At 43.9% G+C, this 15,256-nt stretch overlaps 2 protein-coding genes across 2 annotated transcripts; both read right to left on the reverse strand.

The window, feature by feature from the left end:
* Positions 1 to 771: 771 nt before the first annotated feature.
* plk3 (polo-like kinase 3 (Drosophila)) lies at positions 772 to 10,859 on the reverse strand. Its single transcript, XM_086129566.1, has 15 exons — positions 10,538 to 10,859; positions 9,255 to 9,362; positions 9,046 to 9,162; positions 8,748 to 8,877; positions 8,484 to 8,571; positions 7,390 to 7,485; positions 6,282 to 6,480; positions 5,529 to 5,655; positions 5,257 to 5,372; positions 4,796 to 4,916; positions 4,588 to 4,671; positions 3,817 to 3,979; positions 3,608 to 3,737; positions 3,399 to 3,509; positions 772 to 2,476 (listed from the first exon to the last, which is right to left on the reverse strand). Exons 1-15 carry the CDS (start codon positions 10,754 to 10,756, stop codon positions 2,282 to 2,284), a joined length of 2,004 nt encoding a protein of 667 aa, XP_085985692.1. The 5' UTR covers positions 10,757 to 10,859; the 3' UTR covers positions 772 to 2,281.
* A 1,146-nt stretch (positions 10,860 to 12,005) lies between these two features.
* Positions 12,006 to 14,678, reverse strand: cacybp (calcyclin binding protein). Its single transcript, XM_086128999.1, has 6 exons — positions 14,536 to 14,678; positions 13,656 to 13,866; positions 13,476 to 13,572; positions 13,167 to 13,266; positions 12,554 to 12,648; positions 12,006 to 12,450 (listed from the first exon to the last, which is right to left on the reverse strand). The coding sequence occupies exons 1-6, from the start codon at positions 14,551 to 14,553 to the stop codon at positions 12,285 to 12,287; spliced, it is 687 nt and encodes a 228-aa protein (XP_085985125.1). The 5' UTR covers positions 14,554 to 14,678; the 3' UTR covers positions 12,006 to 12,284.
* Positions 14,679 to 15,256: the final 578 nt, after the last annotated feature.

Here is a 15,256-nt window from a genome sequence, read left to right on the forward strand (position 1 = left end):
TGATGTGACTGGTTGTAATCTACCAAGTCATTTTACCTGCCTCATGACTTTCGGGATATAATTTAAATGACATTTTAAAAAAAAATCAGTGAGCTTCCTTACCGTGAACTACGTTTTTAACAATTTATAGAGTGAAGACATGAATCCATAAGCACGAACACGGACGTGAACAAAATGAACAGAGTAAAAATGTTAAGCATTGCACAGCATTTAGTTGATCACGCTGCAGATGATCTCATCAGACCATGTCTAAATGTCATACTGGTTTTGTGACGTTGTGGAATTGTTTCACATTTAGCAAGATTAAATGCTTCAATTCAGATCATACTGGACACGGAGTGCAAAAAAAAAGCGCAGAGCCAAAGAACGTGACTGCGTTATGTACACAATCACGTGAACATGTCATTGACCGGCACCGTTTGAAGATGCCACTGCGTTTTCAAAGCAAAGCAAAGCAAGTTGAAGAGCTCGTTGCCCCGCTTTCATGAATCTCCTGGTGTTTGAGTGACAAGTAGGGGCTCTTTTTAAAACGTTAACACGTTTGGCAACAAATGATTCCATCTACTTTGAGTCTCTTGAGAAACTGCACTTTTTCTGAAAGAGTGAAGCATGAGCGACTAAGATGCGATTCACGTAGTTCCATTTTTGTGTTCATCTGAAAAAAAAGAAAGTATAAGGCAATCAAGTGGAATATCGTATTGGTATATTCACCCCATGCATGATGGATTGAGGATTTAAGAGAGACCATACATTTCTATTGGATATCTGACACATGTTCTCTTCAAACTTTATTTTTGCCCCATGTCCCCCCCATACAATACATACAAAAAGTGTGAGTTAAATTGAACATTTCCTCGTGTCGACACCATACATATACACAATAACTTAAAAAAAAGAAACCCGAATAAATAAAATATAAATTAACAGGACATTATGTGCCAGAAAAATAAAGTCTTTTCTCAATTGGCAGACTTTCTTTCACAATGTTTCTGAAAACACGACACTTGTACGAGACACTTTTGCATTCCAGGTCACAGTTTTGAGGATACAACTCTTGAATCGAGAAAGCCAATGTAAACCGATGAGGGTCACAGTACGACGAGCATGTTTTCATCTTGCTGGAGATTATGCATTGATGAGAGCGGGGGTTCATTTTAAAAGCTTATACCAGCTAGTGACAGTGTAGCGCCGTTGGACGTTGCTTTTGACCTTAAGCGCAAAAGCACGCACAAATCATGACAAAGCCGTCAGCTTGACATTCACAAAAGAGGCTTGTTATTGCACTATACAGACATCCCTCAGAAAGGCACTTTTCACCCCCCCCCCTCCCTCACTCGTCTCCTCTCCTCCTTTCGTTTCCCGGACCGGCCGAGTGTTTTACCAGAACATGTGGGCACACACGCATTCACCTACGTGTTGATTTAAAAACGTATTTCTAAAAATATGACGAAAGAAAAAGAGGCCTTTTGGTACGCAGTTAAAAATCAAATAAAACCAGTGAGGGTAAAAAAAAAAAAAAATAATTATGGATTTGCAAAAAAATAAATCCAAAAAACCCTGTGCATAATGGTGCCACTCCCGTCATCCCTTAAGTTCTCCTTGCACCATGTCAGTGAACGCTCCTCACGAAATAGGTGACAATGACGCAGAAGAAGCAAAGCGTTTCGCCAGACCTCACCTTCCAAATATGGCCAGGAATGTCAAGTGTGTGTGTGAGGTAAATCAAGATCGTAGTGTTATCCGTTGCTGGCTCACATCTTTTTGCAAAAACTGAAAACAAAACCCCCAAAAAAAACAAATGAGTGCACCAGTGTCCACAGGTCAGGAAGCGGCAGAGAGGGTAGAAGAAGAAAAAGAAGAGGGCCCACCACCATCATCAACAAGTTGCAATTAAGTGTTGCGTTACCATGGAGACACCACACCCAGAACTACATCTATAAGGAGAGGCAGAAAGCGGTAGGCCCCACTGGCACCATGCAACCAAGAAGTAGAATTGGTGGTTGGGTTATACTTTTTTAGGCATCCATCATGGAGTATCCAATCATTAGACATCGCCAAATAAACTTTGGACAGGCACAAACCCTGGTGGCAAACGCGTCATCTGATCAAAGTGGCAGGAATATCACATCATCAGCCATCTCGGCACCAGTCCACATGGGTCGAGGAGGCCCGTTACGGCACCGCAAAAGAGTCAACCAATCAAGCTGGAGCCGGTCATTGAGCCTCGAAAGTCACAGTTGGCCAGTCTTTTTTTTTTTTCTCCTTCTTCATCCTCTTCTTCTCAGGCGTCGGCGTGGTGCTGCAGGAGATGGAGGACGTATCTGAGGCGGTGCCGCAGCTCCGCCGTGCAGCCCATTTCGCTCAGCATGCTGAAGAGGTACGTGTAGGAGACGCGCTCGCGGCTGATGTAGGTCAGCAGGTACGAATCCAAAGACTTGGACAGGATGATCTTCGTGTGGTCGGTGTAGAAGTTCACCTGGACAGGAGGAGGAAAATAGAAGTAAGACATCCAGCATAAATGAAACATATTGTCTGGTGGAATAGAGGTGGAATTTAGAAAAAGAGATGCCTTTGCTTGTGTTCCATGTGAACTCTAACTAAGGCTAACAGAACTTTATGTCTTTGATATTCTGTGTAATGGAAGGTTCATTTACAACAACAACAAAAAAAAGTGTTTACCCAACTGAAGTGTCATGCTGTGTCACTATTTGCTTACAACGTACAGTAGCTGTCACTCCGCCATAGGAAGGCTTAAGGTTAACCTTACGAATTGGAACGCAACTTTGTGCAAATAAGGAATAGTTCACGTAGATATGGAAATGAGACTTTTGAATAAATCGTGTGTTTGGAGTGCAAAATTACAAGTGAAATGAGCCAGTGGTGACATGCATGTGCAAGCTGTCACAGCGGAGTGAACAACGACCACTCTGGAGGACGTCTTAGTCTCCAATAACACCAGAAAAAGTCACTAGCTTTAAAAGTTGCTAAATTTAGCCACAGTCGCCAAGTTGGCAACCCTGACGAGCTGCTCACTTCATTCTGGCCATCATACCGAAAGCATTTGCATGAGGCTAAACTCGCCTCTGCCCCAAAAATAGAATGTTTCCAACCACAGTCTGACGAGTAGATGTTGCACATATTGACAGAAAGATGTCACTGACCTTTTATTAAAAAATACCAAGGAACTCAAACTGCCCCCCCCTCTACTCCAAAAAAAAAAAAAAAGACGTCTCCTTTAAAATAGGATGTCATAAAGTATGCCAGACAAAAAAAAAAAAAAAAAAATCCAGTAGAACGTAGTGATTTGCGTCAGCCAAGTTATAATCTACCACAATTGTTTCCCAGTTGACATTTTCAATTTCCGAGTTGCTTAAGAGACGTGCCGGTGTTTGACTAACCTGCAGCGTTCCATTGTTAAAGAGCATGACGAGCGCGTGGTCCGTCTTCACCCACTGCAGCAGCAGAGGAGGGGGACCGGGAACTGGTTCATGACGGTGAATATCACCACCCTGTCAGTCAACAAAATGGACCAAAATTCACTCATCTGTAACAAATATGAACATTATTCTTTGCGGCGGCGTTTTTTTTTTTTCTCATTTTCCGATACCTCCATGAGATTTTGTTCCATGTAATTGGCCATGAGCTCGACAATTTGTTTCTGGTTCCGAAGCTGCTCCGGTAGCGAGCTGGCAGGGAAGCTAAAGTGCTTGTTGTTGGTCAAGCAGTAGTGGACCGTCCTGGGGGGAGGACGACGACAAACAGTCAATGTCTGCATTTGCTGACTCTTAAGAGTCGTCGTCGAGGCTTTCCACTCACTTGCGTTGGTCACAGAGGCTGAGGTGTGTGCCCTCGTTGAAAAGCACCCCAATGCTTTGGTCTGACAGCTGGTAGCCAAAACCGTATTTGTTGGAATAGTCTACCCATTTGGTGACCCACAGGAAGGATTGGGGCCTGGACAGGCACGGTGGGTTTCTTGTGGCTGCAGAATTTGGGGAGGGGGGGGGACAACAACAACCATGGCCGATAAGAAACAAGGAAATTCCCATCTTTCGTGTGACACTTAAAATCTACAAAGTATTCCGGTCCCTTCAATCCGAGCGAGTCAGGAGTAATTCGAGGTATAAAGACCTTAGACCAGGGGTGTCAAACTCATTTTAGTCGCGGGGCCAATTTGGAGTTACGTCTTCCCTCGGAGGGCCGTTATGACAGTCAAACCACAAAATGATGACTTGTACACAACAAATTAATAGATGACTAGTTTCGAAATCAGTCAAGTCAATTGTGATCGTTTGTTCAAGTGAGGGTGAGCTGGGTAACGCAACGATTGCAAAATCTCAACGTTATTTATTACACATGACAATTTGACATTTCGGTACAGATTTTGGCAAGTTGACACACATGATTTGCTTTCGCGGGCCACATTAAATGACCTGGCAGGCCGGATCTGGCCCCCGGGCCTTGAGTTTGACACCCGTGCCTTAGACTGACAAAGAATCAAAACGGTAACCACTGGGCTCGACTGTGATACAACGCAGACTAAGACCCCCCCCCCCAAGCAATGTGCTGCACATGTAGATCAATGCTTACCTGCAGGCATGATGGCCAAGCAGCCAGTGAGAACCTTCATGGCAGATTCAGCCACAAAGGAAGGCGTGACAACATCCTCGCAAGCTGGAGAGAAAAAAAATATATCGATTAATTGCGGGGGAAAAACAACCCCACACACAATAAATGAAGTTGTGTTTTGGTGCTACAACTTCACAAAATCACCCCCCCCCCCCAAAAAAAAGCCTACGTTCAGAGCTGCTGGCCATGGTGCCTTTGAAGGAGCGTGAGATGGACTTCCTGGATTCCTCCTCAGCAGGGGTCTGCTCCAAAGGCACCGAGTTGACCAGCTGACCGGTGGGCGTGGGCACCTGTGGAGACACGACGACACAAACTCATTAAGGTGATGTTACCATATATGATGGCGGTACTACATGTTCTGCTACGGCAATGTTGGAGTCCATTTTGCGGTCTCTATCATTTGATTCCGGCGAGTCATCATCCCAGTTCAAGAAATTCGTCTCGATACAATATATCTTTCATGACGACGTTCAGATTGCTTCGGGTCAACTTGAACTTGGTGAAATTATGTTCGAGACCCCAGTCGCAGATGTACGTAATTTCACAGCAGCGATTGAATTGGAGATGAGAAAAATGACAGCCGAGAATATCGGCCGTTAGCTCCTGAAGCGCGAGGATAAATAGACGCACCTCATTTGGGCCGACGGTTTTGTAGCTGATCTGGCGGTTGATGGAGCACTTGACGATGCCGGACACCAGCTTGGAAATATCTTTGTCCTCTTTCTCCTCACAAGGCGCCTTCTCCGCTGCAATGCGATGAGTCACACCCATAAAATTAAACTTGCAAAACAAAGCCAGGCACTTGAGCGTTTTTATTTTTTGTTTTTTTTAAAGCAACCGCTCCCATGAGCCAGAAACAAAACCAACCTCGCAAATGCCATCGACGCTTTGGTTGTGCTTACCTTTCGCTTTTTTCTTGCCAAAGAGACTCTTGGCCACTTTGGTGAAGAATTTCTTGGCCGGGCTGGGGGGATGGAGCTCGGGCACCGTTACGCAGCTGTTGGGGGGCAGTTTGTCGGGAGTGAAACCCTGCAGGGGCCAATGGACACAGACAGTTAGTATGACGCCAGGCACTTCTTCCTCCTGAACTCTGACCCCTACTACCACACAAGAAGCATTACTTCACTCGGGGGTAGTCATGAAAATATAACTGAGTATTTTTTAATCATCGATTAATCAGGTAAGATTGGATTACAAAATCATTTTCGCCATTACGTTTAATCACCAATGATCGTTGTTTATTTGGCATTGTTACAGAATCGCACACAAAAGAATTCTGTCATACTCGCCAACCTTTTTGAAACTGGTTCAGTCATTGTTTTCCAAAAGTCTACGAGTCGATGTGTTATTTTCTTCAAACAAAAGAATCAGTCTGCTCAGACTAAAACGATCAAAGAATTCCTGCTGAGACGCTGAAGTCAGAGGATTTGGGCAAATAAACGTTCAACATGTCTCGAAATGACCGCTCCGTTCTTAAAATGGCTGTCAATTGTATCATCCATTCATTTTGGCACCTCGAATGACAATGCAAGAGTGCTCGTCAGTGTAATGTTGTAAACGCATCCTACGACACTAAATGTAAGCAACAACGGCGCTCTCTGCTCCCGAAATTGCCCCCAGGGGAATAAATAAAAAGTTGTCCGAATGCGAATTACTTTGGTGAAGAATTCATGGTTGAGAATTTGATCCAGGCTGAGTCTGTCGCTGGGGGTTTTCTGCAGGATGCTGGAGATGAGTTTCTGCGCGGCGGGCGAGAGCCCAGAGGGCAGGTTGTACCGAACTTCCTTGATGCATTTGTACGTCTCTTTTAGGTCAAGAGTCTCAAAGGGCGGGTTGCCGCACATCAGCGTGTACCTGAACGGAAGAAAGCCAGGCAAACCGTGTCATGACTCACAAAACTCTGACTCACCCCAAAAAAAATAAATTCTTGCTCCATGATAGTTATTTAGTTATTTGAGGAAGCCTCTACATCACAACTTTTCCCGAACATGGTAATAAGACAAATAGTTTAGCATTTTTCTTAACTCATTCAGTACCAGCCAATTCTAGACCAACTCTGAAAAGACATTTAAAAACGTCATTGGGAGTGAATGAGTTAAGTTTTGGGGTTGGTCCAAAGCCTGTATTCCTAAAATACAGTTCCGCCCGAGTCCTCGGCAGCAGCCGAATGACATCTCAAATCAGATCCAAAACTACAATATGTAATAAGATGACAATTTCTTAAAGTGTGGTATGTTCACAAATTCAACTCGTAAAAAGCGAAGGAAGACGTTTCTTTGCTTCTGAACCACTGGAAAGAGATCAAATAGAACACCTAAATTAGACACAAATTTAATGACGAAACAGAAAAGCGTTGCAACTAATTCTTTGTCGAGTTTCACAGTACTCTTGATTCAAGAATTGTCCACTACCAGCCCAAATACTGCAAGTTGTCAAGTTTGCTCCCAACACAGCAAGTGTACCGAATTCACGCAACAAGTGGGAGGGAGGAGACTTTTTTTTTTTTTTGGCAGGAAGCGTTTTTACGCCGCCGACCGGCAACAAAATTGGCTGGGCTGGAGTTTTGACACCACACGATTAGTTCAGCACATTATGTCCTCATTTCACAATTGAGCGAGGATGTCGGCCATTCGTGTTGCAGCTTGCTCAAGACAACGTCACTCAAAGTCTTCACACACCGAGTGACTTCAAGCACACAAAGCCTCAAAAGGCCGACGCAAAACACGCTCTGTCACGCGTGACCGTCACATCGGTTTTACTTACATGACGCATCCGAGGGACCAAACGTCCGACTCTGTGCCATGGCCCTGCCTGTTGAGTACCTCGGGGGCCAAGTAGTTGGGGGTTCCACAGATAGTTCTAAGAGGGACACACACACAGGAGATTCGCTGAATCACCTTCTTGCATTCAAAACAATGCCTGACGGGGGCCACGCGAAAACTATTTTAACGCTCTGGTATTCCACGGCAACGTGTCAAACCGGCAACGAAACTGGGCTTTCAGCACTGCCTTCAACTGCCACTTGCAAACCGGTTTAGGTGGGAGATCGAGAAAGGTTGCATGATTGCGCATGTTACATAAGCGCAGGAAGAAAAAAAAACGGGCACTCGCTTTTTGCATGACCTGAGACTAGAGATTCAAGGTTAACAATATTTCACAGTCGACATTATTTCTCGAGCATCATGGGAAAAAAAAGCACTGTGTGGTTTGAGCAACCTGTACTTCATCATTTCAGACAAGGCCACATTCACACTTACACGCTCAAGTCCAATTTCTTTTGCCTATATGAGACACCCATCTTTTAAAAAGAATTTTGTAACGGTTCTTTGTCCTTAAATGTAGCCAATTTAACCCCACTTGAAACATCAAACTTCAAGTGGATATTTGTGGTGATCGTAGTCATACAGTCACGCAGACAGTTAATTTAGTACACTTGGCAATGACGTGACGTCGTCTTTTCCAGACGTCTCCAATAAATAAGAGCCGCCTCCTGTCCCCAAAATATTTCAACCTCCTCCCACCTCGCTACCCTTGCGATATGAGATAATAAAACGATGAGCCCTACCACTGCACCACGTCTTTGGGGTGCACGCCACTCGACGACATGCTTTGCGGGCAACATTGCACAGTCGCTTTTTTTTTTCAATGTGAATGAGTACATAAAAATATCAAACTTGAATATCAAATTAGGTATCATGCCCTCCAGTGTGAATGTAGCCATGGTCATATTCACCTAACTTTTAGGCGATGCCATTTGTGAAATACCAAGTAATCTATCCCAAAAAGAGACTATCCTCTTGTCCCGTCTGTAAAGTTGTAACCCACTTCACTTTATGAGGCCCTACAAACAAACATACTTTTTCCTCTGCTCAACAGTTTCCAGCTTGGCGGCGAGGCCAAAGTCTCCCAGTCGCAGTTCCATGTTTTCATTCACAAAGAAGTTGCCTGGAAGAGAGACGAAAGCATTTTTTTTAACCCCCAAAGTCAGCATTCCGCAGCCCAGTCAAAGTCACACAGCAGATACTTTGAATGCTTTTGTGCACATTTGCAACATTCCTACCCTACGCATCAACCCCCGCCCTCATCCCATCCTGCTGTTGCTGCTGTTGTTGTTGTCATACCTAGTTTGAGATCTCTGTGCAGGATGCCTCTGCTGTGGAGGTACTTGAGGCCCGATATGATCTGCTTGAGGTAATATCGCACTTCGGGCTCCGTCAGTGTGTGTCTCGCCTTCCAAATGTGCGCCAGTGACTGCGGAAGGGAGGGAGAGAGCGGGAGTGAGCAATGAGCCAACCGCTGTAACCTTCACAAAGACGACAGCAACTGTACACCACCGCCTTAGACTGACGTCAACTGTCAGATTGCATTTGTTGAGCGTGCAGAGTTAAATCACACCAGGAATCCCGGACAAGTCCTCACCTTGCGACTACAGAGCTCGAGAAATATATAGATGTTATCCTGGTCCTCGAAATGGTGAGAGAATTTCACCACATGCTTGTGAGACAAGGTTTTGTGCAATTCAATCTCATTGGTGATCTGCGATAAAAGGGAGACATTGAGCCAACTCATTTGTGACGGGGGTTGTGTGACACACACAAAAGCACACTGCGTGCCGCAGTCGCCTGTACCTTCTCCCTCTGGTGCGGTTTGGACACTCTGCTCTGTGGAATCACCTTGACGGCAAACATTTTGTTGTTCGACAAGTCCGTCATCTCGTAGCATCGCGCGAAGCCACCCTTGAGAGAAAAGGAAAGACGTGATTAAATTTGAATTGGGTGAAATAGCCCTTGTGAGGATCAAGCGGTTCAGATAATGGACGGATGGAACCTACATAACTAACGCGAGGGTGGGGGAGCTACACACACACACACTTAACCTATAAATTCTCATTCACACAAATGACTCAGGACACTACTGAGCACATTTTCTACTGAGCCAATAATGAACTGTCCCAACGATGTGTCAACGAGGGAAAAGTGAAATGTGCACATCTTATACAGCTACCTCATACATACATATATATAAACATGGGTATAAATCCCAGCAGGTGCGAGAGATTTCATCAATTTTCAATATCTACTACAATATCTAATACTGCATAATATTTTACATAAAAAATTTAAGAATTCCAAGTGTACGTGATTTAGGACTGAAATAGCCACCCCTGTTGCATTAAGGCACAATTCAAATATCTTTTGAGTCAAGTCTCCACCAAAAGCCCCCTTGGCAAGGAACATGAGGAGATTACGAACAAGTCGAAATAACATTCGCAATTTGATTGCAGGGATGGCGAAATCCACATTCACAGCTCCATTGATCCTATATTTGTCATAATCTATACCAAACATTCATTGGTGCACCACATGGAATGGCCACCGTCCGCTTTGGTTACATAGCCGCTAAAACAGCAATTTATTCAAAAGACATTCCTATAGATTCTAAAAATCAAATTCAAGTCCTGCTCGGTCGTTGCGCCTGAAGCATCTCTGGCGTCATTGGCATGCAAGTGATGCACTCCAAAAAAGAAAAAAAAGAAAACGCTCGGATGTACGATGGCTAGCAGGCAGGCAGGCACGCAGGCCGGGTTGCTGCATTCTCATTAACCGTGAAACTGACGTTGGTCGGCTGCTCTGCGGCATCTCACAGTCCAGACATGACTCGGCAGCATTAAGCGGTGACGCGCAACATGTTGATAGAGCGTTTTGGCTATTTTTCCCCCCTGAAATCTTTATCGGTGTTATGTATCATAATGGAGGGGGGCGGTGGGGCTGAAGCTTCGACACATTTCTTCGTTAACATTGACGCACCGTGTAGTGATTACACACACCTGCAACACCGCGTGTAATTTTCCCCACACAAATAAACACGCTGACGACGCGCGCGCGACAACATCAGATCATAAATCGAGTACCTTTCCCAAAAGCTTCCCTTTGCTGTACGACCGTCCCGTCCTGACGTCGGTCACCACCTGCGCCAACTCCGGTTTGGCAGACTCCGATTTCGAGCGGCCGGCTTTGGCCGCCGGTGCGCCGGCTTGCTGGGCGCCCTCAGCGGCGGGCTTGTTGGTTAAATCCGCATTCATGGCGTGGCACGACAGACGCTGCGCCGCCGTGAAACAACCGATATCCATTTGAGAAGGCGGCAAGCAAAACAAACACAAAAAGAGCCTTGTTGTATTCCTATTTGGAGGAAAAACCGGTGTGCTTGTGGAGCGCAACGCCTGTCTCAGTCTACTGAATGCATCTAGTATGTCCGGACAAAACGTCCCACAATGAATATATATAGGCGATGGTGACGTCATGAATAGTGGGCGCGGTTATGGGGAGAAAGTCTCGACGAGACAGACACGCCAGTCAAAATGGTCGGAAAAGTGAATTGGAAGATACAACACGTGAACATAATACTGCCTTATTATATATATATTATTAAAAAATCAGCTGGAAGCTGTGCAGCCGTGATAAACGTTACCTAATGAAGAGAAAAGGTTGTTGGTAAGGGGCTACAACAATTTCATGGAACAATATAATTTAAATTGTACAAGTAAGTCAGTTCCTCCTGCAATGTCCTTCTCTCGATTTATCTCAACGTTTTCATAACTTTGCTGCTGTGAATTGGGAATTTCTCCATTGCGAGACTAATAAAGGTTTTCTTATCTTATTTCCCCCATAAATTTCCCTCACGGTAATTTTCCCTCACAAACGCCCCCACGTTGTGTGCAAGTTTAGGGCTGATTAGATCACTGTTGCCATCTGGTGGACAGAAGCTTCGTAAGATATTCATTCGTAAGACAGAGAGTTTTCAAACAACTAAAAGTAGTCATGCCCACGCGACGCAAGAAAGCACGCCCAGCTGCGTGCGGTCTTCGTTTGCTTTATATTGTACTTTAAGTGTTTTTCAAATAAAACAAAAATATTTACTGCACCGCTCGATCAGATTAGTGAGACCACAACGCGTTTCGACGTGCGTACGAGTACCATATCGTAAAACCAGGATAAGACTCAGTTATTTGCGCTCTGGAAACACGACTAAACAGTACCACCTGCCGGTAGCCTCTTTTGAGAGTAGATAGTCCAAGGGGAAACCCAATTATTTGGACTCTTTGAGAGAAATGCAGCTGGTTGTAATCAAATAGAAAAAAAATAAAACAAAGAAAATCTGTTTGAAATTTGTACTGTGCGCGAAGGACTGGAATAGTGCTGCTTAAACAATCGTACAATTGAATAACAGCAGAGCAAAAAAAACAACAATAAGGCATAATGAAAGACAATTGCAAATGACATCCTGGTGTACAACAACTCAACCTATTTTTGGAAACCGCTTAACCGCTGAGCTGCCAAGATCTATTCATAGAACGGCAGCAAAATAAAGGTGGATGATGGTGAATGCTCGTATGAATTTTTAATATCAGGTCGAATTTGATGTTATATATCTTGGAGAGGACAAATATAGTTTCCTGAATGTGGGGTTTTAATCCAAGCTAAACCACAACATGCTCAAACTGTACCCCAGTAGTAGTGGTTGTATATTCTTTAAAACAATGGACAGCGAGTAGCAGGTCATCCAACATGTGATGAAAGTAATCTCATTTTTTGTATTGGTCACAATTGGAAACAATCATCTCTCATGTACTCCCGCTATGGCGGAATGGTGAGTGCAGTTCAAAAATCCATCAGGCCTTCTTCTCCTCTTATTTTCTTCTCCTGAGATTCCGACCAAGCTTTGTTGATGGTCCTCTTCATCTCGTCGTCACCATCCGTGTAGATTTTCTTCAACATGCTCATCAGTCCCTCGCTGGGGTCTGCGTTTTCATCTACGCTGGGCTTACTGTCAACAGGCAATAGGAAGAAAGGAACGGACGAGAATGGACCAGATTGAATTGTGTTTAAAATCATGCCATGGGATCCTGTCAAATTAGGCAACATCTTACTCTTTCTCCTTGGACTGTTTTTCTACCGTGGTGAGGAACTCCCACTTCTTGGTTGCCTGCTTCTTGCACATGATCACAACCATGTCTGTTTTTATCTGGGGAGGGCAGGACAGAGCTTTTAAGGCATTGCGCTCATTGCAAAACAAAAGTATTTTTCTATGACCTGTCTGTGTATGTTCCTACAGTGCCTGTATGTCAAGTTTCTTTATTTAAAGGTAAGTCTTTATATACAGTACATTTCTAAAGTTGATGTCCCCTATCAGTCAATAGGGTTGAGTGCAAGCATGAAGATGGAAATGTACCTAAAACCATATTTAAATAGATGATTCTTTTTGTGTTTATTTAGTTAAACTCCAAATTGGGGGATCAATAAACACCTCAAAGCACGCTCAGGTCGGACAGAAAAAAAAATCACGTTTCCTGCAAGGAACACGGTACGTTCCCAGAGTGGGAACAAGCAGACACATTTTTCCTTTGATTATGTTTTCATGATCGTGAGAAACCAAAATTTAATTCATAATTAAATTTAGATGAATTAATTGCCCAGCCCGAGGAAATATGGTTTGTTCACCATTCGATTTGCAGACGCTAAAAGCAAGAATGTGCTTGTCACCTTGGTGCTGCTGTGCTGCTCATCAATTGGATACAACAGATTGAGAACCGTCATCTGGTGATTCTTCCCGTCGAGCTCCTTCACCAGCACCGAAAATGACCTAGAGCATTGGAAGAACAACATCCACATTGGTTTGATTACTATGCGGTCAGTTAAGAAACGTAATCATGACTTTAATACTGTGGTCCGTGATAGACAATGACGCGTTCAGAGCTGTGTACAAATTTGGATTACGTTGCCATAGCAATCACAGGACTAACATTGTAAACCGTGGAGCCCTTGTACATACTCGTGTTTTTCACGGCATACCTTTCTGAAAACTTGACTTCCACTTTCTCAGATGGAATCTTGTGCACATTTTTCAAAGTGAGGTAAATTTTCACAAACTTCTCCGACTGGTCCCACGCTGCATTGGATTGAAATATGCACATCCGTGAAGATTATAATTGAAGGGAAATAGGACAAGCAGTGCTTTGCACAGCGGCGTACCATAATTGGTGATCTTGACCGTGTACACTGCCTTGGAGGATGCCACCGGGTCGGCCTGTCTCCGGGCTTGTTGCTCTTTCTGTTGACGTTTGGTGGCGAGCTCTTTCTCAACCTTCGTCTGCTCTTGCTCGAGCAGCTCCTGCACTCTCTTCCTCTCCGCCTTCTCCTTGAGAGAAGCCAGCTCCAACAAGTCTGCTTCCAACTGGGTGATCTGTTTCCAGGGAATTCATTGTCTTAAGTGTTCTGTCAACATTTACATTTGATCACACTTTCACACTTTGGTTGGTTGGTCCGTTCAACTAACAACCAACAGCTATCGGATATTTTTGGAATTAATTATTTGACCTAACTTCTCCTTACTCCAACACATCTTATTCAATTGCTCAGGATCAGTTCAGACTTCTACAGAGTTTGCTGATGAGCTGATGGCTTGAATCGGGTGTGTCGAAGTAGAGAGATCGAGGATATGGCTCTCGAGGAACCGGAGTTCCCTACCCCTGTACTCGACACGTGCTGTTGTAGAATGTTCTACACTTAGAACGTACTCGCAAACAAGCACGTTATGTGGTTGTCTTTTGATTATTAAATTCTTTCGTCATTCCGTGGGGAGAATAAAATTGATACAGCGGGGATATTCGCACAAACACTTTTGTTGATAGTGCAGTACAGAAGAAAGATGAAAATAAATTTAAATCAACACACGAAAAAAAAATCGAATAAATCGGTCCATGACACAATGTTAAGTAGTCTAGCTAGCGTGCGTAACATCACTTTCACTTTAACCGAAAAAACGCCAGACGGCTGAGTAAATACGTCAAAGCTTGTAAATGTACCTTCTTACATATAGATTAACTAGACAAGTTGGGAACGTGGGACATACCTGCTCTGTTAGATCCATTTGAGGTTCGGATTGTGTAGTTTTGGGTGATTTGCAGAAAGACGCTACCTAGTGCGCATCCGCTCAGCTAGTCACGTGGGTCCGTTCCGCTGGACCACCTTCTTCCTCGACAACTTCAGTTGCGGTTAAACAAAACCGTGAGCGCGCTACCGCAACCCATCGCACAAATGTGGCATTGCACATAGGTGGGATACATCCTGGACACTGTTCGATCATGTACAATACACTGCATTATGCATATTCTACCGCTAAATTCCCACGTATAGCCCAAAGTACACAGAATAATGTGAATATAGTATATGAGCACTTCTATTTAAATATTTTAGTGTCTGTAATTCATCACGTTTTAATGTAGTGTGCACTCAGCCTATTATGCATGACAGTACAAAAAGTACTAATACCGTATATTAGCAACAACTCACTGTATATAGCAAAATGTGACCCACAAGTTCTACAACTCAAAAAAGGATTTTTGAAGTTAAGTAAAAATAAAACGGAAATAATGTGGTTGCACAAATATGCGCACCCTAATAACTAGGGGGTGTGACTGTTCAAAATTAATCATTCGCATTCATACTCAGGTTCAGCGAGAGTTGGCATACACCAGCCACCATTTAAAGTACCTCTTATTTACCGCGAACAATGTTCAAAATGGCATCTACAGATTATTTCAACATTTCTCCAAATAAGCAATTCACAAACA

This window comes from Hippocampus guttulatus, chromosome 14 (genome assembly GCF_054856545.1).
Source record: "Hippocampus guttulatus isolate MCC_2025c chromosome 14, RoL_Hgut_1.0, whole genome shotgun sequence".
Lineage (NCBI taxonomy): Eukaryota > Metazoa > Chordata > Actinopteri > Syngnathiformes > Syngnathidae > Hippocampus > Hippocampus guttulatus.